The following is a 23250-nucleotide window of genomic DNA, read 5'->3' on the forward strand; positions in this document are numbered from 1 at the left end:
TCGTTAGACGGGACCCTCGCCCATCGCGCAGACACCCTTTGTTTACATCCGGGTCCTCGTGGAGGCTAAAAACATCAGCGTAAAGGGTAAGAAGTGCTGGCACTTGATGTACCCTGTTTAAAAAACCTCTGGCACTCGATGTGTTAAAGGGACTGTAAACAGGAAATGCCCTGTTTTGGGCATCTCATGCTGAGAGCATTCTGGGCGGGGCTGAACACCTCACCTCACCAGTCACTGGTGGCATAATTCTCAACTGATGCTGTACCCTAGAGCGCATCGCCATCTTCTGGCTAAAATGATTCTTTCACTGCCTTAGGTGGACTACAGCTTATTTTACAGCCTATGTTTCCTGACTTTCAAACCAATTTTTAAATGCTTAACTTTATTTTTTTTTATTTTTAAATCATTCTAATTAGGCTGGGTGGTTTATAACGTCTGTTTCTTTTGTCTGACAAAAATGGAATATGTTCTCAAACTAAACGTTGCGACCAACATGAAGAGAGTACGGTCACTTGACTTCAGTTTGCAAATGTGTGTACAGAACCACTTCCATAGCTTCTATTGATATTGTAGTGTTTTAGTTGGGGGTGGGGGGGCAGTTACCCCATGGAGTGACTTGAATTCATGGATATCTTTTTGTCTCATTCCTAAGCCAATAATTTGATGACCAGCGGACCGGTAGGCAGCGGTTCCGGTAGGAGACACAAAGGAGATTATTTGTGTCTCCTACCGGCAACGCTGCCGGTCATCAAATTATTGGAAAAAAAGTAATTTTGGGGTGAACTATCCCTTTAACTTCACCGTCATAAATAAAATGTAGGTTTATAAACTGGTCTGGTCTGATTTCTTTGATAAAGTACATTTTATGAATAAGGATCAGTTATCTACTGGAATAACATTTAAACTAGATGCAGAAAGACAGTGATTTTACTGTCATGATATTACCTCTAATGTACATCATGCTTTCTTGATCATTTTAAAATAATCATGGTAGAGTATATATATAGTTCATTAAAAGGGGATTAGATCTGCTAACCTTGGATCCCACATCACGAGTCTTGGCGCGAAGCTTGTTGACCTGAGACTCAGCGATGTCAGCTCTCTCCTCAGCCTCGTCCAGCTCATGCTGCAGCTTACGGAACTTCCCCAGGTGAGCGTTGGCCTGCTCCTCCTACAGCATTAAAACAGGGTTAGGGTTAGGTGAGCGTTGGCCTGCTCCTCCTACAGCATTAAAACAGGGTTATAGGGTTAGGTGAGCGTTGGCCTGCTCCTCCTACAGCATTAAAAGAAGACGACACAGCGTACAATGTTTACACAAAGTCCAAACTTGACAAACAAGGTGCAGTAAGAAGTGACCACATGTACTATAAGGCTTTAAAACAGTGGGTCGGGACCCATGGGTCACAGACCAATTTTTGTGTGTTGTGAGTAAATATAAAAAAACAATGATAATAATAATAATAATTTTAATTTAATACATAAATGGTTTGAAGACACATCGTGAGACTCGTTGAGAACTTGTAGATCGGCTATTTTCAATAGTTGGGGTCCCGAGCTAAAAGGTTTGGGAACCACTGCTGTAAGGACTTAAGGTCACTCGACAAAAAATATGTATTGTTCACCAATATCAAAAGTATACAAAGTATAGAAATGATCTTTCAGAGATACAGGTATAGTTCAAGGCATCCTAGAGTCGTGTAGCCAATGTATCTTCTGATACGTCTGAGGAAATCTAAATGGGATGTAGGGGTAGAAAACGGCAGAGAAAACCTCCGCTAACAAACGTACGCCCACGGCTTTGGAAACCAATCCTGACACAGTCCCAATATGAAGGACCGCCTTAGAGTCCTTTGCATTGGTTCTGCCATGCCGTTCTTTTTTAAGCCTCTGAATTGTGTCCACACGGTTTTAGCCACTACTGTACATTGAATTCAGACGTCATCGGTAGTCTGATGGTTTGTTGATTGTTTCTTTGTGGAGGTTTGCACTTACAGACTCCTCAGAAGATCTCTTGTAGGCTTTGACTTTCATCTGGAGCTTGTCCACCAAGTCCTGAAGACGCGCCATGTTTTTACGATCCTCATCCGTCTATGAACATGAGAAGAATAGGAAAGATGAAAATAATAGGACAGAGCAACGGTTATGTATTCGGTACGGAGTATTCCGCTTCTGAGTCGTGTTTTCAACAACCATGATGAATAATTAATGACTGACTGGCTATTATTAGTTATTCTTTTAGTTATACCGTCCGCCTTGCGGAGGTCAGGGTTCAGTCCCGGGCCGAGTCGTACCAAAGACTATAAGAATAGCATCCATTATTCCTCCCCTTCTTGCACTCAGCCTCAAGGGCTGAATTTGGGGTTTAAGTCCCTGTGACATACTAGCGTCCAGGGGGTGTCTGTCTTGTACATCAAGCCTCCTCACGCTATGGAAACAGGAGATAGGCTCCTGACCTACAGTATGGGCAACATGGTTTGGGAGCCATTTGTTCTCATAAGGCTACTTACTTACTTACTTAATTATTTACTTTATTAAAGAAGTTCAGAAAGGGATCTATGATATCAAATCAAAGTAAAAGGTCCCACACACTGTCTGGAACTTGCAAAAAGGATGCTCTTTGTTAAATTGACGTTTCCATCATTGGACCGTCAATATGTTTGTCCTGATGAAGGTCTAACGACCAGAAATGTCGATTTAATAAAGAGCATCCTTTTGTTCCAGACAGTGTGTGTGGGACCTTTTTCTTTTATTTGATATATCATAGATCCCTTTATGAACATGTGGCCCTCCCTGGTTGTCTTAAGCACCGGCTGTCTTTAAAATAACTTTATGTCAAGAACAAATAACATGAGATACAGAGGATAGGATAGATGAATTACCTGGTATGTTAATTCTTTGATGCGTCGCTCATATTTACGGATTCCCTTGATGGCGTCGCTGCCCTTCTTCTGTTCACCCTCCACCTCAATCTCCAACTCTCTTACCTGGCAACGTCATGGCATTCATTATTTACAATCCACTGATCCACAAGATAAGCAGAACGTAGCATTAAGTATAAGTTGCTCATTAGTAAACGATCAATTCAGATTTTATATCAGTTCTGCAGATACTGTACAACAATAATTAACTGTATAACATATCCAATGTGAGAGTGTGTGTGAAATATATCAATATATCAACCAATCTTATATATCAACCAATCTTACACTCATTCCAAATATCAACCACCAGTCTTTGCAGAAAAACAAGGGCAATGTCGCTTACAATAAGCAGACATGGCAAACAATCATGACACATTGCAGAGCCTTTTTTTACCAAACACGCCCCCTTTCCACAGCCACGCCCCCACCCATGTATTTATGAACAGAAGTGCACACCCACAATTCAGTCTAAACACATCCCACAAATGGACAGGTTGTTTCTTAGACAGTGTTACACACACTCTCAAAAACAATATAGCGAACAGTATAGCACTCACCCTGGTCTCCAGCTTCTGCACCTGCTTCTTGCCTCCCTTCATGGCGATCTGTTCAGCCTCATCCAGACGGTGCTGCAGGTCCTTGATGGTCTGTTCCATGTTCTTCTTCATGCGCTCCAGGTGAGCGCTGGTGTCCTGCTCCTTTTTCAGCTCCTCTGCCATCATGGCAGCGTCAGTGATGGCCTTCTTGGCCTTCTCTTCAGCATTTCTGCACTCCTGTATCGCTTCCTCCACCTCTGACTGAAGCTGGGACGTATCGCCCTCAAGCTTCTTCTTCTGGTTTATCAGGCTGGTATTCTGATTTCACATAAATGATAATGTAAAATTACATTGTACGCAAAACAAACATGTCTAATCAAGTATAATTGATGTGCAGTAAAGGGGTGCTCAGCGGAGCACAAATCTCCCCCAGAAGGTATCCTCCTCCATCGTTGCGGAGGCAATAATACTCAACATAATAATAATAATAATAACACTAATAATACCTGTGAATGCAGTAGCTGCACTCTCTCACTGACATCCAACAGCTCTTGCTCAGCCAGCTTGCGGCCTCTCTCGGTCTGTTCCAGAGCTGCTCTCAGTTCCTCCAGTTCGGCCTGCATGAGGTTGTTGCGTCTCTCAACGATGGCAATGTTCTCCTTCAGATCATCATTGCCTCGAAGAGAATCATCAAGCTGCAGTTGAGCATCCTTAATGGAAAGAAGAAGAACACATTGATGAGTGTACAGACATTGTTAAATCAGGAACACCTGACGACAACAGTAATTGTTGTCTTTTACCTTCAGATGAGCATGAACAGACTTGAGCTGTTTCTGAGCCTCAGCCGCCTGCCTGTTGGACTGGCTGAGCTGGATCTCCATCTCGTTGAGGTCTCCCTCCATCTTCTTCTTGAGGCGCATGGCCTCGTTCCTGCTGCGACACTCGGCATCCAGAGAGGCCTGCAGGGTGTCAATGGTCCTCTGCATGTTCCTCTTGCACTGCTCCGACTCCTCGTCCTTCTCAGCCAGCTTACGCTCAATGTCGGCTTTGATCTGGTTGAATTCAAGCTGGGCTCTCAGAATCTTACCCTCTTCATGTTCCAAGGAAGCCTGGTATAGATAACAGAGTTCATATTTTTTTTCAGTGATACAATGTAAGACACTTTAGAGGTGTGAATTCGTTTTTTGTTTTTCTTAACATTGAATACAATAAAAGTGTCATTAAACACAAAAGGCCTGTTACCTCAGCCTCCTCAAGGGCAGATTGAATCTCACTCTTCTCCTGCTCCAATTGTTTCCTCTGTTTCTCCAGTTCGTGGACGTTCTTCCCTCCCTCACCAAGTTGCTCAGTGAGGTCAGAAATCTCCTCTGTGAATATAATTGTCATCAATTTTGATTATTATGAAGGAGACTCAGCGCCGTCCAAGTTATGTGAGTTAAAATCTGACTGGTTCTCCAATCATACAGTACAGGTGCGTAAGGGAAGACCAACCGAGGGACTCAACATATTGACAGAAAAAACTCCTGCTCCTCCTGTCTTCAAATGCAAGAAAAAGGTTTTAATGGGAATACAACGTTTGGGTCTGTTAGACCTTTATTAGGTTATCTTAAGATAACCTGATGAAGGTCTAACGGATCGAAACATTGTTGTATTCCCATTAAACCCTTTTCTAGTATTTGAAGACAGTGTGCGGGAGTTTTTTCTTTCAGTTAAGATTTCTAGAATATAATTAGATCACATTATGAATATTCACCTGCCAAGTAACAACAGCCGAAATGTATTTAGGTTTGTTTGTGGCTCCTGGTATTTTCACACCATGGAAACTTAAAGCTTACCTTGTAGATTCTTGTTCTCTCTCTTCAGCGTCTCCAGGTGGTCCAGAGATTCTTCATAGGAGTTCTTCAGTTTGAAGAGCTCAGTGCTCAGAGACCTGGCCTCCTTCTGGGAACCCTCCAGCTCACATTGGGACTCCTCATACTTCTGCTTCCACTCTGCCAGGACCTATGGAGTGGATGGACAGAAAGGCATTAATATGAATGTAAACATAATGAATAACTGTATCAACTGAATGAAGACACTGATAAGGCTAGGGTCAGAAAGTGCCTCAGCATGGTAATGAAAAGCAAGCTATTATCCATGGATTTTCTGAAACATGAATTCATACAGTTGTATGAATTCAATAACGGTTCTTAACTTAAACCCTATACTGTATATTTAGCTGACCACTTACTTAGGTCCCCCAGGGTCTATACTAGGATTTATGTGGTTAACTATTGTTACCTATTTTACAAAAAGCTTTCCATATCATATCAATACCCAAATGTTACGCATTCCAATTTGGATTATAGGATAGTAGTTAGAAACTACAATCGTTCTTTGCATTTGTCAGTGGTTTTATGAGATGTTGTTCGACACTAAACTTAATGTCCACCGATAACACATTACCTTGTCAAAGTTCCTTTGCTTCTTGTCCAGGGCAGCAGCAGCAGCATTAGATCTCTCCACGTCCACCATGAGATCTTCGATCTCATTCTGCAGTCTGTGTTTGGTCTTCTCCAGCGAGGCACATTTAGCATTAACAGCTTCAACGGCCTCCTCAGCATCCTGAAGACGCTGAGCCAGCTTCTTCCTTCAGGTATCAAACAATGAAATAATTAAAGGTTTTTGCTTTTGCTCCTTGGATAAGTTAACTGCAATAGTTTGCCCAACCAAGAGTAGCTGCTTAGTCATCTAACAGACAAACTTTGTGTTCGTCTTACATTTTAAAAAGAACATAACACAAACAAAAAGCTGGTCTGCTAGACAAAGTCAAATGGCTTGTGTAGGAAGCATCTGCACTGACTGAATGGACAGTTTTCTGATGGGCATTGCACTGATAATTATTATTATGGATTATTACGGACAATTATTATGCATCTAGGCTCATTCCTATGTAAATCCACCTGGTGTGAGTCGGGAGCCTTGGTAAACTTTGTTGAGGTGTGAATTTAAAGTAGTTTTAAATCTGTGTGTGTGCCTGCACGTGCTCCTGGTCAAATAGGTTCCTGCACGGTGTGCAAGGCCGTCCCATGAGCAATGCAACCCTGCCTGTAACTCTGTAACCTTAACTGCTGTGCTGACTCTGGGCGACTGAATTTCCCCTGCGGAATAATAAAGGTATCTATCTATCTATGTTATATGATTAGTAAGCAATCAGCTTGATTTCTAATAGTGTTGATTTTGCCAGCAAATTTTGATTCAGTTTTAGTCATAGTCTTTTGAATCGAATCCCATTTAGTTTTAGTCATATTTTAGTCATCTGAAATATTTTACTGTTAGTCTAGTTTTAGTTTTAGTCTAAATATCATAAGATTTTAGACGACTAAATCTACAGTTGATTTAGTCGACTAAAATGTATTTTGGCGGTGCCTTGATGGAGTCGTAATGGCTGATTTTACACTTGGTTGTATGCTAAAAATAGCCGATCTACAAGCCCACAATGCGTCGCAGGGCGACGCGTGGTGAGCTTGTAGATCTGCTATTTTCAGAATGCAACACCCGAGCGCAAACAAGCATAAAATGACTCGTCTTTTAGTTCTACTGGATCTCTTCTACACTAGTCCCTCACTAACATTCTCGTCTAGTTTTTATCTGTTAACGAAATTGTCAATATATTTAGTCTCAGTTTTAGCCATCAAAGTTTAGTTTTTATTTAGTTTTCATCAGTGAAAAAAGGTGGTTGACGAACACATTTTGTCATAGTTTTATAGTCGACAAAATCAACATTTGGAACTAAGCTGCAGTATCTTACTTGGCCTCCTCCAGCTCTTCAGTCCTCTGGATGGCATCAGTCTCGTACTTTGTTCTCCACTGAGCCACCTCAGAGTTAGCCTTGGACATGCCTCGCTGCAGTTCAGCTTTGGCCTCCTGCTCCTCTTCAAACTGTTCCCTCAGCAGGTCAGAGTCGTGGCGAGCAGACTGCAGTGCATGGGCTAATGCATTCTTGGCCTGGTGAAATATAGTCATGCAATTGTATAATGATGTATGAACGTAACTCAAGACATGATCTACTGTTATGTTTGTGATGGCCAGATGAAGCAGAATACTTCATGTCACCTTTGTCTCCTCTTCTAGTTGTCTTCTAAGGTCCTCAATCTGTTGAGTATGGGACAGTTTTCCTCTTGTCAGTTGAGACACCAGAGAGTCCTTCTCCTCCAGCTGTCTTCCGAATTCACCTGGTATGAATTCATACAATCATTATTGTCCTGCGACAAACCTTGTAGCTCCAAACATAAATGTTTTCAGGAATTTTATATATATATATACATATATGTCCATTATTCTTTGAATGAAGGGGGAAAAACGATTCTTTGTAACTTGTTTTTGAAAGGCGCTATATAAATAAAGTTATTATAAAAACATACCATTTTCAGTTTGCAGCTTTGCTTTATGCATGTTGAAGTCGTTGATGCTACGTTGAGCCTCTTCATATTTTGCCTTGTATTCGTTGGCCTGATCTTCTAAAGTCCTGCACGTCTTCTCTAGATTTGACTGAAAATGAATTGAATCACAGAGAGCATTGAATCAATATCCCATCCAGATAATGTGGGCTTTGTCCAAGTAAACAGAATACATGTCTGATTCATAGCAATTTCTCCAACCTTTGTTTTCACAATATGTTCCATGCTGGAGACCACATCATCCAACTCCAGTTTCACTTCACTCTTCTCCTTCTCCAGTTTCTGTTTGACTCTCTGCAGGTTGTCAATCTGCTCTCCCAGGTCAGCCACACTGTCAGCTTGTTTCTTCCTCAGGGTGGCAGTGGTGGCCTCGTGATGCAGAGTGGCCTCTTCAAGGTCTCTGCGGAGTTTCTGGAACTCGGACTCCCTCTTCTTGTTCATCTCAATCTGGGCAACCGTTGCTCCGCCAGCCTCCTCCAGCCTCTCGCTGATCTCCTCCAGCTCTCTTGCCAAGTCAGATCTGTTCTTCTCTACCTTGGCTCGAGCAGCTCGCTCTGCCTCAAGCTCCTCTTCAAGTTCCTCAATACGGGCCTTAGAGGATAGAATGATTAAATGTCACATAATAATAATAATTATTATTATAATAATTGTGTGATTATATACCAAGTAACATTACAAACCTGGAGCTCCTTCAGTTTCTTTTGAAGCTGAATGGAAATTTGCTGTTCATCCTCTATTTTGTTGGTGAGTTGACTGACTTCAAAGTCTTTCCTGCGGTGAAGGAATAAGAGTCAGAACAAACCTACTTCATCTCAAATGTTCAGAATGTGTACATGATTGAATTTCTCTTACTTTTTAAGACGTTCTTCAAGTTGTTGCTTGTCATTCTCCAGGTCCATTTGGCTCTCCTGGGTCAATTTCAAGTCTCCCTCCAGCTTTCTCTTTGATCTTTCGAGATCCATTCGAACCTTTTTCTCTTGTTCTAAAGAACCCTCGAGCTGGAGAACATCATAGAGATTAAATCAACTGTGACATGCAATGTGCACAACCTGTCAAACTACTTCAAAAGAGTGAGAAACACCCACGGGCACAACACCAGAGGGAGCTTCACTGATCTCATTCCCCCCTGATTCGGCACAAACATGGGGATGAATTCATTCTACTATCATGCCACCAAAATGTGGAATGCCCTGCCACCAGCCATCAAAAAGTGTGACTCCCTACACTCCAAAACTTCAACTTCAACATTCCTGTATGCAATTTGCAACGGGAAAGAAATGACCCCCTCACTGTGTTTCTGTAACACTTTTACTGCACCTAGCATTGATTATTTCTTATATAGTATTGTATGTCTTTAAATGTCTTGATGAATTGAATACATACTGTAGGACCATAATGGTAACAAGCCCTGAGGGCTTTTTGTGTTATCCCTTTAGCATTATTGTATAACTGTACCTCTGTACTTTGTGCAAACTGTTAATATAATTAATCAATCAATCAATCAATCATAAACAAGCTGTTGCAACTTGCATTCAGCCGCCCTACTTACATCGTCCACTTGCTGTTCCAGCTTAGCTTTGGCCTTGGTCAGAGTGTTGACTTTGTCTTCCTCTGACTGCAGGTCATCCAGTGTCTGCTGGTGAGCCTCCTGTAAGGCCTTCTTCTCCTTGGTCAGCTTGGCGATGATGTCATCCTGAGAAGCCATTTCCTCAACCAAGTTCTTCACCTTAAGAAGCAGTGGTGGTTAAAGCAGTGACGTGATGTAAACGGCGTTGCGATCAATTGTTCACATAAGCAACACAAAAAGATTGCAGTTAATATGATATAGGTTACCTTGTTCTCGGTGGCATGCTTCTCTTTCTCCACTTTAGCCAGAGTTAGTTCCAAGTCATCGATATCCTTCTTCAACTCAGAACACTCATCCTCCAGTTTCCTCTTCTTCGCAGTCAGTTCTGCGTTGATCTCCTCCTCATCCTCCAACCTCTCTGACAACTCTTTGGACTTTGCTTCCATCTGAATCTTGTTCTTAATCAGGCCCTCACATCTCTCTTCAGCGTCACCAAGATTATCTTGCTCCTGTTCAAGTATCAAGTTACTTGTTATAATTATAAACACTATATATAATGTAAGCATTTATTACTGGAGCACACACAACATTCCGACTTACCGCCTGGACTAGGAGTTGCAGATCATTCTTCTCTTGGAGAAGCGAGACCATTTTCTCTTCTAGTTCCTTCCTACGAGCTTCAGACTTTGCGAAAGCCTCTTTCAACTTGAGGAATTCGTCCTTCATGTTGGCCATCTCCTTCTCTGATTCAGCAGATTTCAAGAGAGGCTTGATCTTGAAGAACAGCTTCATCCAGGGCCAATTCTTGACGCCCATGAAGGCACGGATGTTCCACTGGATCACCAGCAGGGCATCCCTGTGAATTAAAGAAAAAGGTTTGAGAAACAAAGTAAAATACCAAGCCAATGATGAAAGTGTACCAGTATACTACATTCTAGCAATAAAGAGAAATATTAGATTCAAATTACAACTAGAAAAGGATAATCATCTCAGTGTCTCTGACCTTCGTTCGACCATCTTCTGGAATTCCGCTCTTGACAGCAGACCTCGTGATTTAGATTGTATTCCAGTGATGATGAGTGACAAACGATCATCTCTCATCTCCTCTAGTGCTCCTAGAAGGCCAGCCTTGAAGAACACCTTTAAGATATAAGGAGCAACCAAATTAAACATTTTCTTTATTTACATGATTTCTTTGTAACTGACAGTGGCTGTGTGAGTTTTTAATATGAGATTAAATGTTTATCCTTGTCTGTCATTGAAAAGAATAGATTCAGAACAGACTTTGTTTAATACCATAGTTACCTTTGTGTGTCCAAATTTGTATTGGTTATGATCAATGTCCAGAGAGCCAAGTAGTTTTTCAGCTCCTTTCTTGCTGTCAATGAACTGGCCATCAGGGATTGCAGCAGGATTCAGGATGCGATATCTGCAAAATAAATACCAGAACTTTGTAGTCCACCTTTATTTTTACATGAAATAGTATAACTGTTAGCAATGTACATGGTGCTACCTCTGTTTGAAATCTCCATAGAGGATCCTGTTGGGGAAGCCCTTCCTGCAGATCCTGATGCCTTCCAGCACGCCGTTACAGCGGAGCTGGTGCATCACCAGAGGATTCTCCATGGCCCCGGGGGTCTTGGTCTCGTTGGGGATGAGGCAGCGCACAAAGTGAGGGTGAGTAGACCTCAGGTTGGTCATCAGTTTGTTCAGGTTCTCCTGTGGAATTAAGGAAATCCTGTGAGTAATTCAACATTCTTAGAAAAAAATAAGAAAAAAGCTAGCTAGTCATTTTCAAGTAGGTTTCACTTACTCTGTGCAAGGCCGATACGGTCTGGAAGGAGGAGCCCTTCTTCTTGCTTCCGCCTCCCTTCTTGTCTTGTCCTGTGTGTACAGTCAGGATTAGATTTATTTGCATAGTCATAGATGTGTGGTTAAAATGAGATGGCAGCATTGATATTCCCCATGGGCGTTCACATGGTTTAAGCAATTAAGATTCACCTGACTCTGCTCCAGCATAGGCTGCAAAGAGGCCGGACAAAAACTTCAGATTAGACTTCTGGAAGAGTCCGACGACCGTCTCATTCAAAGGGTCTTTGTTCTTCACGAGCCAGTTGTTGATGTTATAATCCACGGTACCAGCGTAGTGAACCAGGGAGAAATGAGCCTCCGCTTTGGTTTTGGAAGGCCTTGGCTTCTGGAAGTTGTTGGACTTCCCCAGGTGGTTGTCGTACAGCTTAGATTTGAAGGTGGTGTCACTGGCCTTGGGGAACATGCACTCCTCTTCAAGGATGGACATGATACCCATGGGCTGAGGAGAAGAAGGTAATGTACTTTGAAGAACAAATAACAACTTGCTACATTGCCTAGAGACATAGTTTTGTATTGATCCATGAACACAGTGTATTTCAAGCTCTCACCTTTTCAATCAGGTCAATACAAGCCTGTAAGTCCATGCCAAAGTCAATGAAAACCCATTCAATGCCTTCTTTCTTGTACTCCTCCTGCTCCAGCACAAACATGTGGTGGTTGAAAAACTGTTGCAGCTTCTCATTGGTGAAGTTGATGCAGAGTTGCTCAAAGGTGTTGAACTGCAAAAGGACAAAATACAAAACATTAGCATAGGTTTCCTTCACATGCTTATTTGGGTTTTTCTTAACTCAACGTGAAATTTACAGTTAATTACACCAAGTCCTTATTGTCAAGTATTGTCTTAACTCACATCAAAGATCTCAAACCCAGCGATGTCCAGTACACCAATGAAGTACTGACGGGCCTGCTTGGTGTCCAGGGATTGGTTGATTCTTATCACCATCCACAGGAACATCTTCTCATACACTGACTTAGACAGTGCACCGATTGCGTAGTTCACCTATAGCATGGAAACCCAAATGTATAAAAATAACGTTCATGTTTTATAATATTCTTTGTCATGTAAAGGTAACCTCATATTCTATCATAATCTCTTATTCTCTCTCAACAAAACGTGTCCTCCCTATCAATATAATAAAGACGATTCATCCATAATATTGTGTCAACTACCATTAATACGTATAATCTTGCATTAAAAAAAAACGGACCAACAAAAACTTAGTTTGCATAATTCTTTAATATAACTCATACCTGGTTAACATCCTGTCCCTTGGTGACCCACTCGTTTCCAACTTTCACCCTTGGGTGACAGAGACCCTTGATGAGGTCAGCAGAGTTCAGGCCCATCAGATACGCAACTTTGTCAGCATCTGAGGAAATTAATGGATTTGATGAAGTGATTTTATATACAATATATATTTTGTTGCTGTCAGGCAGTAACCTCATATCTCCATACTTGATTTTTTCCCCCGTAAATGAATGCCCTACGTGATCATACTACAGCTTCACACAAAAGTATCAAAAATAGCAGATCTGCAAGCTCGAAACGCGGTGAGAAGTGTTAAATAGAGTGTTGCAGAGAGCTATATAGAGTGTTAACAGGGGTCTCCTCATCTCTCCAGCTCTTTAGTAAAACAAAATACTATTTCAGGTTAAGATTTCATCCAATCAGGAGAGAGAACTCATATACAGTACCACAGGATACAGGATAAACAAGTACAATAGGAAATGATTAAACAAATGAATGAGGAGACACATTTGGAACTGAAACACAAGCTGATTAAAATGATCTTCATGGCGTGCTTTGATTGATTTGATTGGAGCTGGAGAGACAGGGAGACCCCTGTAACTGAACAAACACTCTGTAGAAATGATTACTATTGAAATATGGAGCTTTTTGCGATAAACAGGGTTTCAACCAAAAAAATATCACTTACTGGACATCACCTTTAAATGATGCAATAGTTAAAGGACGACTTCACCCATTTTCAACCTATCTTCATTTAATTGGTCCTGATAACATGGCACCATTTCTGTCTACTCGGTCTGTGTCTCAGAGGAGGGCTGTGGACAGTTCAGAAACCCGTCTACCAGTGACATCATCGATGGGGAATCCAAGCTTATAGAAACTGCAGGCTTTCTATTCCTGGAAAGTTAGCATGCTATGATGGAAGCCATTGTTCTCCAGTTCTTAAATAAATGGAAAACCTGCCTAACGATGATGTCACTGGTAGGCGGGTTTCTGAAGTGAAAGAAATGGTACCATTTTATCATGAGCGTTAGTGAGGACCATTTAAATGAAGAGAGGGTTGATACTGTAGGTTGTCTTGTCATCATACTCCATCTTTACTCCTGGTTGTTTTGTTTCTTCACAACAGCCTCACCTTCAGTACCATCAGCTTCAGCCTGTTCTTCTCTCTGCTTCTGTTTGAACTTCATGTTCCCGTAGTGCATGATGGCCCCGGTCAGCTTGTAAATGCCGTTCTTCTCGTCTTGAGTGAAGCCCAGCACGTCAAAGGCATCCTGCAGTAGGTGAGAAAATAAAAGACTGATTGAAGATAGATTGGTGTTGTTGTACAGAATTCAGCAAGGGTTATGTACAGTATATACCCTATAATTCAGTCTCACAATAAGACATGCTTCCACCGAGCTGCCAGGAGTTCCCACAATGCCATGGTTAATGGGAAAGTTATGTCATTAACAATTAAATCAAATCAAAAATCGGCCTCCTGGTGGCGCTATATTAGGGCAATGTTAAAAGGGTGGCATTTGTTCCTCAACGTGGTGCGAATGTGCGTGCAAAGTTCCGCAATCAGACGCCGCTGTTCATGATTTGCTGCATTTTGTTCAAAATGGGCCACTCCTGCAAACTTTAGATGTCAATCTTAGCCAATCAGGAGGAAATATGAAAAAATCAAACGGATCCGTCTTGATCACATGACTATAGAGATCATGTGTACCGATTTGAGTTACATTTGGATAAAGTCTGAAGGAGTAATATTTAAAAAATGGTTTTACAAAAGTCGGCCTCCTGGTGGCGCTATAAAAGGCAGATGTGGAAAATGCAGGGCAAAAGTTTTTCCATGGCCTCAAGGGAGTGCGCATGCAAAGTGTTACACACATCGGTGCAGTTATAGGTAAAAACACAAATTGGCCTGTTATAGCGCCACCATAAGGCTGATTTGAAAAGTGGCATTTCTTCCTCAGCCTAGTTGGAATGTGCGTGCAAAGAGTGTGTGTGTGTGTGTGTGTGTGTGTGTGTCCCCTGAAGCAAGCGTCATCATCGTACACGATGGACAGCTAAGATGGTGTGTGTGCCGGAGATTAGCTGTTCACAGACAGAAGGAGGGACGGACACACGGACGGACGAACAGGGTACAAAAGTAGTCTCGGCCATGCCTTACGGCCTGGCGGAGACAACTATTTGTCTTTCAGTGACTAATCAGTTGATGGTTAAAGGCTATTGTTCCACAATAGCCTACTTTTAATCAGAATGCTAAGGTTTGGACTCACATCGGTTGCCATCAGCTCCTCAGCATCATCGATAGAGGCCACCGTCGTCTCTCCTTGCGAGATGAAGGCGTAGTCGTAGGGGTTGTTGGTGATCAGCATCATCTCTAAGAGGATTGTAATTGTCGAGTTAGGTATTAAACTGTGGCACGCTGTTTCAGCTGCTAAGTGTGATGCTTCATTCTATGTACTGTACCTAGAAGCATCATGTTATGTGTACTGTTCTACTGTACCTAGAAGCATCATGTTATGTGTACTGTTCTACTGTACCTAGAAGCATCATGTTATGTGTACTGTTCTACTGTACCTAGAAGCATCATGTTATGTGTACTGTTCTACTGTACCTAGAAGCATCATGTTATGTGTACTGTTCTACTGTACCTAGAAGCATCATGTTATGTGTACTGTTCTACTGTACCTAGAAGCTCAGGTTTCTTCTGAGAGAGAATCTGGTAGAAGATATGGTAGTCTCTCTCAGCCTTGAGCTGGAAGGTGACACGGGACTTCTCCAACAGATCTATGAAACAAAACATGCACATTGTTTGTTTGTACTGTACTGTACACAGTAGCCTACTATGTATTTTATATATATAAATATACTATAGATACATAGATTGAGTAACTCCAGACTTGATTATAGAGTGGATGATATATGTGAGTGCTTACATGTCTCAATATCAGCAGAGGCCAGCTTTCCACTGGCATGAAAGTGAATACGGATGAATTTCCCCTAAGAAACACAGAAAGAAAGAAAGAGACATCATAAATGTACATTGTGAAATAGATTAAATTAAATTCAATCTATAATAGACATGCACATAGAGTACTTAGACAAACACTCACAAATCTGGAGGAGTTGTCATTCCTGATGGTCTTGGCGTTACCGAAGGCCTCCAGCGCAGGGTTAGCCTGGATGATTTGATCCTCCAGGGTACCCTGAAAGAATGAAATACTGTGTCATTATACTGATAAGTCATAATAATATCGATTTACAGATTTGATTAATTTGTATTCAGAGTACGGTAATAACCTTTTTGTCATTGCTCCCTTCCTTCTTGGTACCAGCTGCTATGCTGGCAAAATACTGGATGACTCTCTTAGTGTTGACCGTTTTCCCAGCACCGGATTCTCCACTGAAAAGGCCGCAAATAAACATAGTGTTACATGAAAGAGGTGCGGTCACTATGTAGTGTGTCCTCAAGAAGCACCCTGAATGTCTCTATAGACCATATTCACACGGCGGCCATGTTGCTATTATGTCAATGAAGTGCCACCCCGGTTGCCACAGCAACGTCGTGACACACTCAATGTTAAATTCCAATATGGCCGCCGTGTGAATATGGTCTATTATTGAGACCAATCGCACCAGTTTCAGAGAGTCCTGAAGTTTGTTCCATTTGTGTGGAGGAGCATAATACATGAAAGCATGTCTTTCCTTGTTCACTGCTCTTACGTGGACTGGTATATCTAATGTGTGTTTGTGAACGTGTTGAATGTCCAGTAACCTTTGGTTTCAAAAGTGAGGATAGGTACAAAGGAAGCTTACCACACAAGGCCTTTTAAATAAATAAAATACAATGTTGCTCTCTACGCACTGCGAGAGTTGGCCAACCCACTTTATCATATAAAATACAGTGATGGGAGAGATAATCATCGCCAGTAATAGTCACACCAACATGAGTTTTACTAATCCTGCCATTATTCCAGTTAACCGTAGTTAGATTAAGTTGGTTGTGTGTGTATGTGCAAACAAGTCTAGCCTTACATTTCTCGCCTATTCTCTTCATTTTAAATGAATGTCACGTTATATCCACCATGAATCAAATATTCAGATAAATGAGTTAACATAAACATAATGAGGCCAGAATTCATAGTATGTAATATATCATGTAAATTGCCTTTTTTTTTACATTGGAACTCAGGACATACTCTCAGTTGCTATAGAACCACATTTGAAAAGAGAAAAGAGGACTCACGTGATGAGGATGGATTGGTTTTCTCTGTCTGAAAAAGAGAAGATAAAGATGATGATAATCTAACTGGACTTCATCAGTAGTGTCCAGGCTTCTTTAGCATCGATCCACTTTGCTTTGTATAGTTGATGTGTGAACACAATGTTACAGTCATGTCATGTTTAATGTACCTGCCAGCATGTACTGATAGGCATTATCAGAGATGGAGAAGATGTGAGGCGGAGCTTCACTTCTCTTCTTTCCTCTATAAGCATCGACCACCTCTTGGTTATAGACCGGCAGCCATTTGTAGGGGTTGACCGTCACACAGAACAGCCCAGAGTAGGTCTACGACAGTGGTGGAAAAAAAGTACTCAAATGTTTTACTTAAGTAAAAGTATCAATACTGCAATGTAGAAGAACTCTGTTACTAGTAAACGTTGGGAATTCAAATTTTGCTTGAGTAAAAGTACAAAAGCATTGCTATCAAAATGTACTTAAAGTACCAAAAGTAAAAGTACTCATTATGCAGTAATGCCCAATTTTAAGTTTTCAAATGTATAACCATATTTTGAAAATAGGAGATCTACAAGCTCACAATGCGTCGCATCGCGATGCATTGTGAGCTTGTAGATCGGCTATTTTCAAATGGCCGAAATGTATATAGGGCTGAAGTGGTTAAGGTATGTTATGTGATAATAATCAGAATCTACAAAGTAACTAGTAACTAAAGTGTTTTTAAAAAGTGTAGTGGAGTAAAAGCACAATATTTTCCTCTGAGATGTAGTTGAGTAGAGGTAAAAGTACTGAACATTGGAAATACTCCAGTAAAGTAAAGCATACCTCAACAGTTTACTTAAGAACAGTACTTGAGTAACTAAGTATAGTTACTTCACACCACTGGATATAGCAATGAGTGTGTAACTTTGTTGAGTCATTGAAGGAGAATGGTAATGATGCTGTAGTCTTACATAGATCATCCATGCAGCATAACGCTCTTTGAGGTTAAACAGTTAAACAGAATGGTAATGATGCTGTAGTCTTACATAGATCATCCATGCAGCATAACGCTCTTTGAGGTTAAACAGTTAAACAGAATGGTAATGATGCTGTAGTCTTACATAGATCATCCATGCAGCATAACGCTCTTTGAGGTTAAACAGTTAAACAGAATGGTAATGACGCTGTAGTCTTACATAGATCATCCATGCAGCATAACGCTCTGTGAGGTTAAACAGTTAAACAGAATGGTAATGACGCTGTAGTCTTACATAGATCATCCATGCAGCATAACGCTCTTTGAGGTTAAACAGTTAAACAGAATGGTAATGATGCTGTAGTCTTACATAGATCATCCATGCAGCATAACGCTCTTTGAGGTTAAACAGTTAAACAGAATGGTAATGACGCTGTAGTCTTACATAGATCATCCATGCAGCATAACGCTCTTTGAGGTTGAACAGCACAGCCGGCTCATGCAGGAAGGTGAACATCGCCATGTCTTCAATTTTATCAAACTTTGGCGGGTTCTGAGGATGGACATCGTCCTCTTTCACGGTCACGGTCTGTAAAAACAAACAGTATAGTCATCAATACAGGGACGATAAACAAGGTAACTATACTCTCATAGGCCTACGCTGTGTTGGTGGTGCCTGGGATCTGATGGTACTGTAAAAAAGTGGAACTGGAAAAAGTACTCAAATGTTTTACTTGAGTAAAAGTAGAATGTAGTAGTACTCTGTTACAAATAAAAGTCCGGAATTCAAAATGTACTTGAGTAAAAGTACAAAAGTATTGGTATCAAAATGTACTTAAAGTACCAAAAGTAAAAGTAGTCTACTACAATGTTAAAATGTTAAAATGAAACTAACAGATCTATATAAGTGTTGTGACGCGTTGTGAGCTTGTAGATAGGCCTAAGTATAAAATAAGGCTAAAGTGGCTAATGTATGTTTTATAATGTAATAATGTATATCTGCAAAGTAACTAGTAACTAAAGTTTTAAAATAATTGTGGTGGAGTAAAAGTACAATATTTGCCTCTGAGATGTAGTGGAGTGGAAGTAAAAGTAATGACAACTGTGGAAATACTCCAGTAAAGTAAAAAAAATACCTCAAAATTGTCCGTAAATAAAGTAGATGTACTACTTTATACCACTCATATATATCCCCTCTATAGGCATGATGACATGATGACAGAGCAGATGTCTTGGCGCTCATACCTTCCCCTTCTCTGTGTCGGCGGTGACCTTGTCTCCCTCCCGGCTGGTGATGGAGGCCTTGACGTATTCCTCCTCGCCGTCCGGGACGAAGCATTCCTTCTTCATGTCAAAGAGCCTCGTCTGGGCCTCCAGACGCTCCTTGTCCGACTTCCTGAGGTACGGGGCAGCCGGCCCGAAGCAGGCCATCAGAGCGTCGCCCATGGTGCTTCAGCTTCTCTGCAGGAAACAAGGTTCTTTATGTCAGTGGTTCTCAAACGTTTTCATGTCAAGGACCCCCCTAATTGACACTTATTACCCCGCGGACCCCCATTTGAAAAGATAAGCCAGGGACCCCCCATAAGAGAAGGTTTTTACGGCTCTCTAGCAATGATTCTCAACCATTTTAATGTCAAGGACCCCCAGTTTGACATGCATTAGGGCTACGGACCCCCGTTTAATGGCATTTATACCTCTGGGACCCAAATTCACATTGTAAAACCAATGTTAGTTTAACTCTGAGAGTGTACAAATGGAACCAAATGGACCCGTCAGGGTCCATTTGGTTCCATTTGTACACTCTCAGAGTTACAGACCCATAAGGTTCCATTTTGTTCCTGTCCATCATCTAGCTGGGGACCCCCTGGAACCCCCTCAAGTACCCCTGTGGGTCCCCGGACCCCACTTTGAGAACCAATGCTTTATGTAGAATTAAAACCATTCAACCCGGGAACGCATCTGTGTCATTTATCGATTTATTTGGGCTATTCAAAAATAGCAGATCTACAAGCTCATAGCGCAGCACCGAGTGCCGCGCTATGAGCTTGTACCGGTCCGTGCCCCCTGTAGATCTGCTATTTTTGAAAAAAAATCGTGAAAATGTGTGCAAATCTTTGAATATATACATTTTTTTTTTCAAGCGAACATTTGTAAAATGTCCCCCAAGAAGCAAAGTTAAAAATGTTCGCTTCAAAAATCGGTGCCGCGCTATGAGCTTGTAGGTCTGTTATTTTTGAATAGCCAAATAAACCTAAAAATGACACAGATGCTTTCCCGGTCTTAATGGGTTAAATGCATTTAGCACCACGAGAGGCGTATAATACGTGTCATATATAAGTTATAACATTAGTTATAACAACACAGAGATCATAGGCTATATTTATGTTTTAACCAAGCAGTAACGTAACCTTTGTGTGTAATGTAACTTTAATTAGCTTTTCAATCAATTATATATTTTTTCAATTTCTCATACAGTAACAGTTACTAATGATGATGAAACATGTTCTAGTCAGAGATGTGCTCCTACCAGTGGTGGAAGAAGTACTCAGATATTTTACTTAAGTAAAAGTAGCAATACCACAACATACTCTGTTGCAAGTAAAAGGCCTGTGTTCAAAATGTTACTTGAGTAAAAGTACAAAAGTATTGGCATGAAAATATACTTAAAGTACCAAAAGTAAAAGTACAAAATGTGTGAAAATAGCTGATCTACAAGCTCACAACGCGACGTGTTGTGAGCTTGTAGATCTGCTATTTTCAAATAGCCTAGGTACAGAATGGGGCTAAAGTGGTTAATTCATGTTTTATAATATAATAATTGATATCTACAAAGTAACTAGTAACTAAAGTGTTTAAATAATTGTAGTAAAAGTACAATATTTTCCTCTGAGATGTAGTGGAGTAGAAGCAAAACTATAGAAAATTGGAAATACTCCAGTAAAGTAAAAACAAATACCTCAAATTGTACTTAAGTACAGTTCTTGAGTAAATGTATGTAGTTTCTTTGCACCACTGGCTCCTACCTTATCAACCCCTTAATGAGAAGACTGGAGGTGTTGAAGGTCCTGAAAGATGTGAACGACACAAACCAGTGAGACATCATGTATATTATACTTCATACATTATATACATTATTATATAATATGTATATTATACTTCATACAATAAGCTCCAGTAATGTACAGCCATCTTACCTTGAGATAGAATGACGACCTATTGGGGGTCCATGCCATGCGTTCCTCTTTATAAACCAAGTCCCTCGGCCAAATATGGACGTGAGTTTCAGGGGCCAGGAATGTTATTGTGTCTGTGCTGAGGTGGGGGTGAAGGGGGGGGGGGGGGGGGGGGTTGGCGTAATAAGTGGTGGAAAGCAATATAGAAACCCAGCAGGTCAGGAGGTCTTATCAGTGACTTGACGGTGGACCATATTAGGAGCTCCATACAGGGCTGTGATTAATCACTGAGTATCTTCAAGTATTCATCTTTAAATAGAGACGAATTCCATCGGCTCCGTCAGAGCGTTGCATCTGCTCAAAGGAATAGACATTGAAGTGTGGATATACTGTAGACGTCCTGACTTGAGTGGTGTAAAGTAACTAAGTACATTTACTCAAGTACCTACTTAAGTACAATTTTGAGGTACTTTTACTTTACTGGAGTATTTCCAATTGTCTATACTTTTACTTCTACTCCACTACATCTCAGAGGTGAAGATTGTACTTTTACTCCACTACAACTATTTGAAACTTTAGTTACTTTGCAGATATACATTATCATATTATAAAACATATAAAACATACATAAAACACTTCAGCCGTATTGTATACCTAGGCTATTTGAAAATAGCAGATCTACAAGCTTGTAGATCTGCTATTTTCAAACATTTTAGTACTTTTACTTTTGGTACTTTAAGTACATTTTGATACCAATACTTTTGTACTTTTACTCAATTACATTTTTAATTCTGGACTTGTAACGGAGTATTTCTATATTGCAGTATTGGTACTTTTACTCAAATAAAACATGAGTACTTCTTCCACCACTGCCTGACTTGAGAAATGCACATGTTTTCTAAAGAGTTCACAATTCAACAGTCAAAAGTCTTCTGAGTTTAAGCCGTGTGCTTTTTCAAGATTCAATATTATGATTAGTTACATCCTATGTAAAGGTATACGAGAGTAAAATGATATGGTTTCATTAATCAAATATTACCATGATCATAATAGATTGATGCTATACATTTAAAGGTGTCAACCTATTGTATTTTGATTATGTTTTTTTACACGCTTGCTTATTCATGTATTTATTTGTTTATTTATTTAAATGACCACAATAAAAGTACACATTACGCAGAATGTCCCATTTAAAGTTTTCTAATGTATAACAATCTTTTGGAAATAGCAGATCTACAAGCTCACAATGCGTCGCGATGCGACGCATTGTGAGCTTGTAGATCTGCTATTTTCAAATGGCCGAAATGTATTTAGGGCTGAAGTGGTTAATGTATGTTTTGTAATAATAATCAAAATCTACAAAGTAACTAGTAACTAAAAATAATTGTAGTTTTTCTCTGAGATGTAGTGGGGTACAAGTAAAAGTATTGGACTTTGGAAATACTCAAGTAAAGTACAAACACCTCAAACTTTAACTTAAGTACAGTAGCTTGAGTAAATGTACTTTTCCACCACTGCCACACACGTGAGCTACTGGCATTGTTGTATAAACAACGAAAGAAAAAACGGTGCATATTTCTGTGCGGTGTTATTTCAGAGGAGAGCGTGTGTCATGCCAGGATCTCCATTACCCAGAGGGCTTAAGTGGACTTAATGTGTGACATTGGTGACATATTGTGTTCACTTACGCTGGAACGTCTGTGCGCTAACATAAACATGAAATCAGATACCGAAGGGCCGTTCTAAATAAGGAACATCCAGCCCGTCAGATTAGCCAGGCGGCGAGTGTCAGGCCCTCACGGTCACAGGTCTGTCACACATGACGTGTTTTACATTAATGCTGAAAGGCAGTGATGAGGCAACAGGCAGTGGAGTGTGCAGTGTTGCCATGTACGCTTATTGTAAGCGACTTGTGGGCTTCAGGGGCGTGCTGGGACCAAAATTCAGCTCTGGGATTTTCTGAAGTTTTTCAATAAAAAAAAAAAAACATGCTGCAGTTGTCTTGGGTGGCCCACCGGCCGTCTGGCGGCCCGTAAATGGCGCGGCCGTTCTGGAATTTTCCCGAATTTCCCAGTGGCCAGCACGTCCCTGGTGGGCTTGTTCGTCTGTAAATGTTTGTCGCTTGTAAATATTGGTTTATTGGTGTAAATATTGGTTGCGGTCATTAGGGCTTGTTTCTAAAGTGTAGTAGTTTATTTGGGCTTGTTTCTAAAGTGTAGTTGTTTATTTGGGCTTGTTTCTAAAGTGTAGTTGTTTATTTGGGCTTGTTTCTAAAGTGTAGTTGTTTATTAGGGCTTGTTTCTA

General features: G+C 40.7%; 1 protein-coding gene across 1 annotated transcript in view; it reads right to left on the reverse strand.

The window, feature by feature from the left end:
* LOC311046369 (myosin-7-like) overlaps positions 1 to 23250 on the reverse strand; it is a gene marked incomplete at both ends in the record, with an annotated part of 52778 nt that overhangs the window by 493 nt on the left and 29035 nt on the right. Inside the window, 36 exons of the mRNA XM_084058625.1 lie at positions 1037 to 1171; positions 1993 to 2088; positions 2880 to 2984; positions 3479 to 3775; positions 3964 to 4167; positions 4258 to 4566; positions 4700 to 4824; positions 5293 to 5458; positions 5903 to 6086; positions 7248 to 7444; positions 7553 to 7671; positions 7861 to 7987; positions 8098 to 8487; positions 8577 to 8667; positions 8749 to 8894; positions 9446 to 9622; positions 9730 to 9972; positions 10064 to 10319; positions 10467 to 10603; positions 10769 to 10892; positions 10977 to 11182; positions 11277 to 11347; positions 11465 to 11774; positions 11884 to 12054; positions 12186 to 12335; positions 12587 to 12705; positions 13720 to 13858; positions 14849 to 14952; positions 15264 to 15362; positions 15512 to 15575; positions 15689 to 15781; positions 15876 to 15978; positions 16822 to 16849; positions 16989 to 17145; positions 18219 to 18362; positions 19019 to 19219. Of these exons, the coding sequence (XP_083914751.1) occupies positions 1037 to 1171; positions 1993 to 2088; positions 2880 to 2984; positions 3479 to 3775; positions 3964 to 4167; positions 4258 to 4566; positions 4700 to 4824; positions 5293 to 5458; positions 5903 to 6086; positions 7248 to 7444; positions 7553 to 7671; positions 7861 to 7987; positions 8098 to 8487; positions 8577 to 8667; positions 8749 to 8894; positions 9446 to 9622; positions 9730 to 9972; positions 10064 to 10319; positions 10467 to 10603; positions 10769 to 10892; positions 10977 to 11182; positions 11277 to 11347; positions 11465 to 11774; positions 11884 to 12054; positions 12186 to 12335; positions 12587 to 12705; positions 13720 to 13858; positions 14849 to 14952; positions 15264 to 15362; positions 15512 to 15575; positions 15689 to 15781; positions 15876 to 15978; positions 16822 to 16849; positions 16989 to 17145; positions 18219 to 18362; positions 19019 to 19219 (5787 nt within the window). Of the gene's footprint in view, positions 1 to 1036; positions 1172 to 1992; positions 2089 to 2879; positions 2985 to 3478; positions 3776 to 3963; positions 4168 to 4257; positions 4567 to 4699; positions 4825 to 5292; positions 5459 to 5902; positions 6087 to 7247; positions 7445 to 7552; positions 7672 to 7860; positions 7988 to 8097; positions 8488 to 8576; positions 8668 to 8748; positions 8895 to 9445; positions 9623 to 9729; positions 9973 to 10063; positions 10320 to 10466; positions 10604 to 10768; positions 10893 to 10976; positions 11183 to 11276; positions 11348 to 11464; positions 11775 to 11883; positions 12055 to 12185; positions 12336 to 12586; positions 12706 to 13719; positions 13859 to 14848; positions 14953 to 15263; positions 15363 to 15511; positions 15576 to 15688; positions 15782 to 15875; positions 15979 to 16821; positions 16850 to 16988; positions 17146 to 18218; positions 18363 to 19018 lie in introns of the transcript that reaches the window.

The sequence above is a fragment of the Gymnoscopelus microlampas genome (genome assembly GCF_963454915.1).
Source record: "Gymnoscopelus microlampas genome assembly, chromosome: 5".
In the NCBI taxonomy this organism is placed as follows: Eukaryota; Metazoa; Chordata; class Actinopteri; order Myctophiformes; family Myctophidae; genus Gymnoscopelus; species Gymnoscopelus microlampas.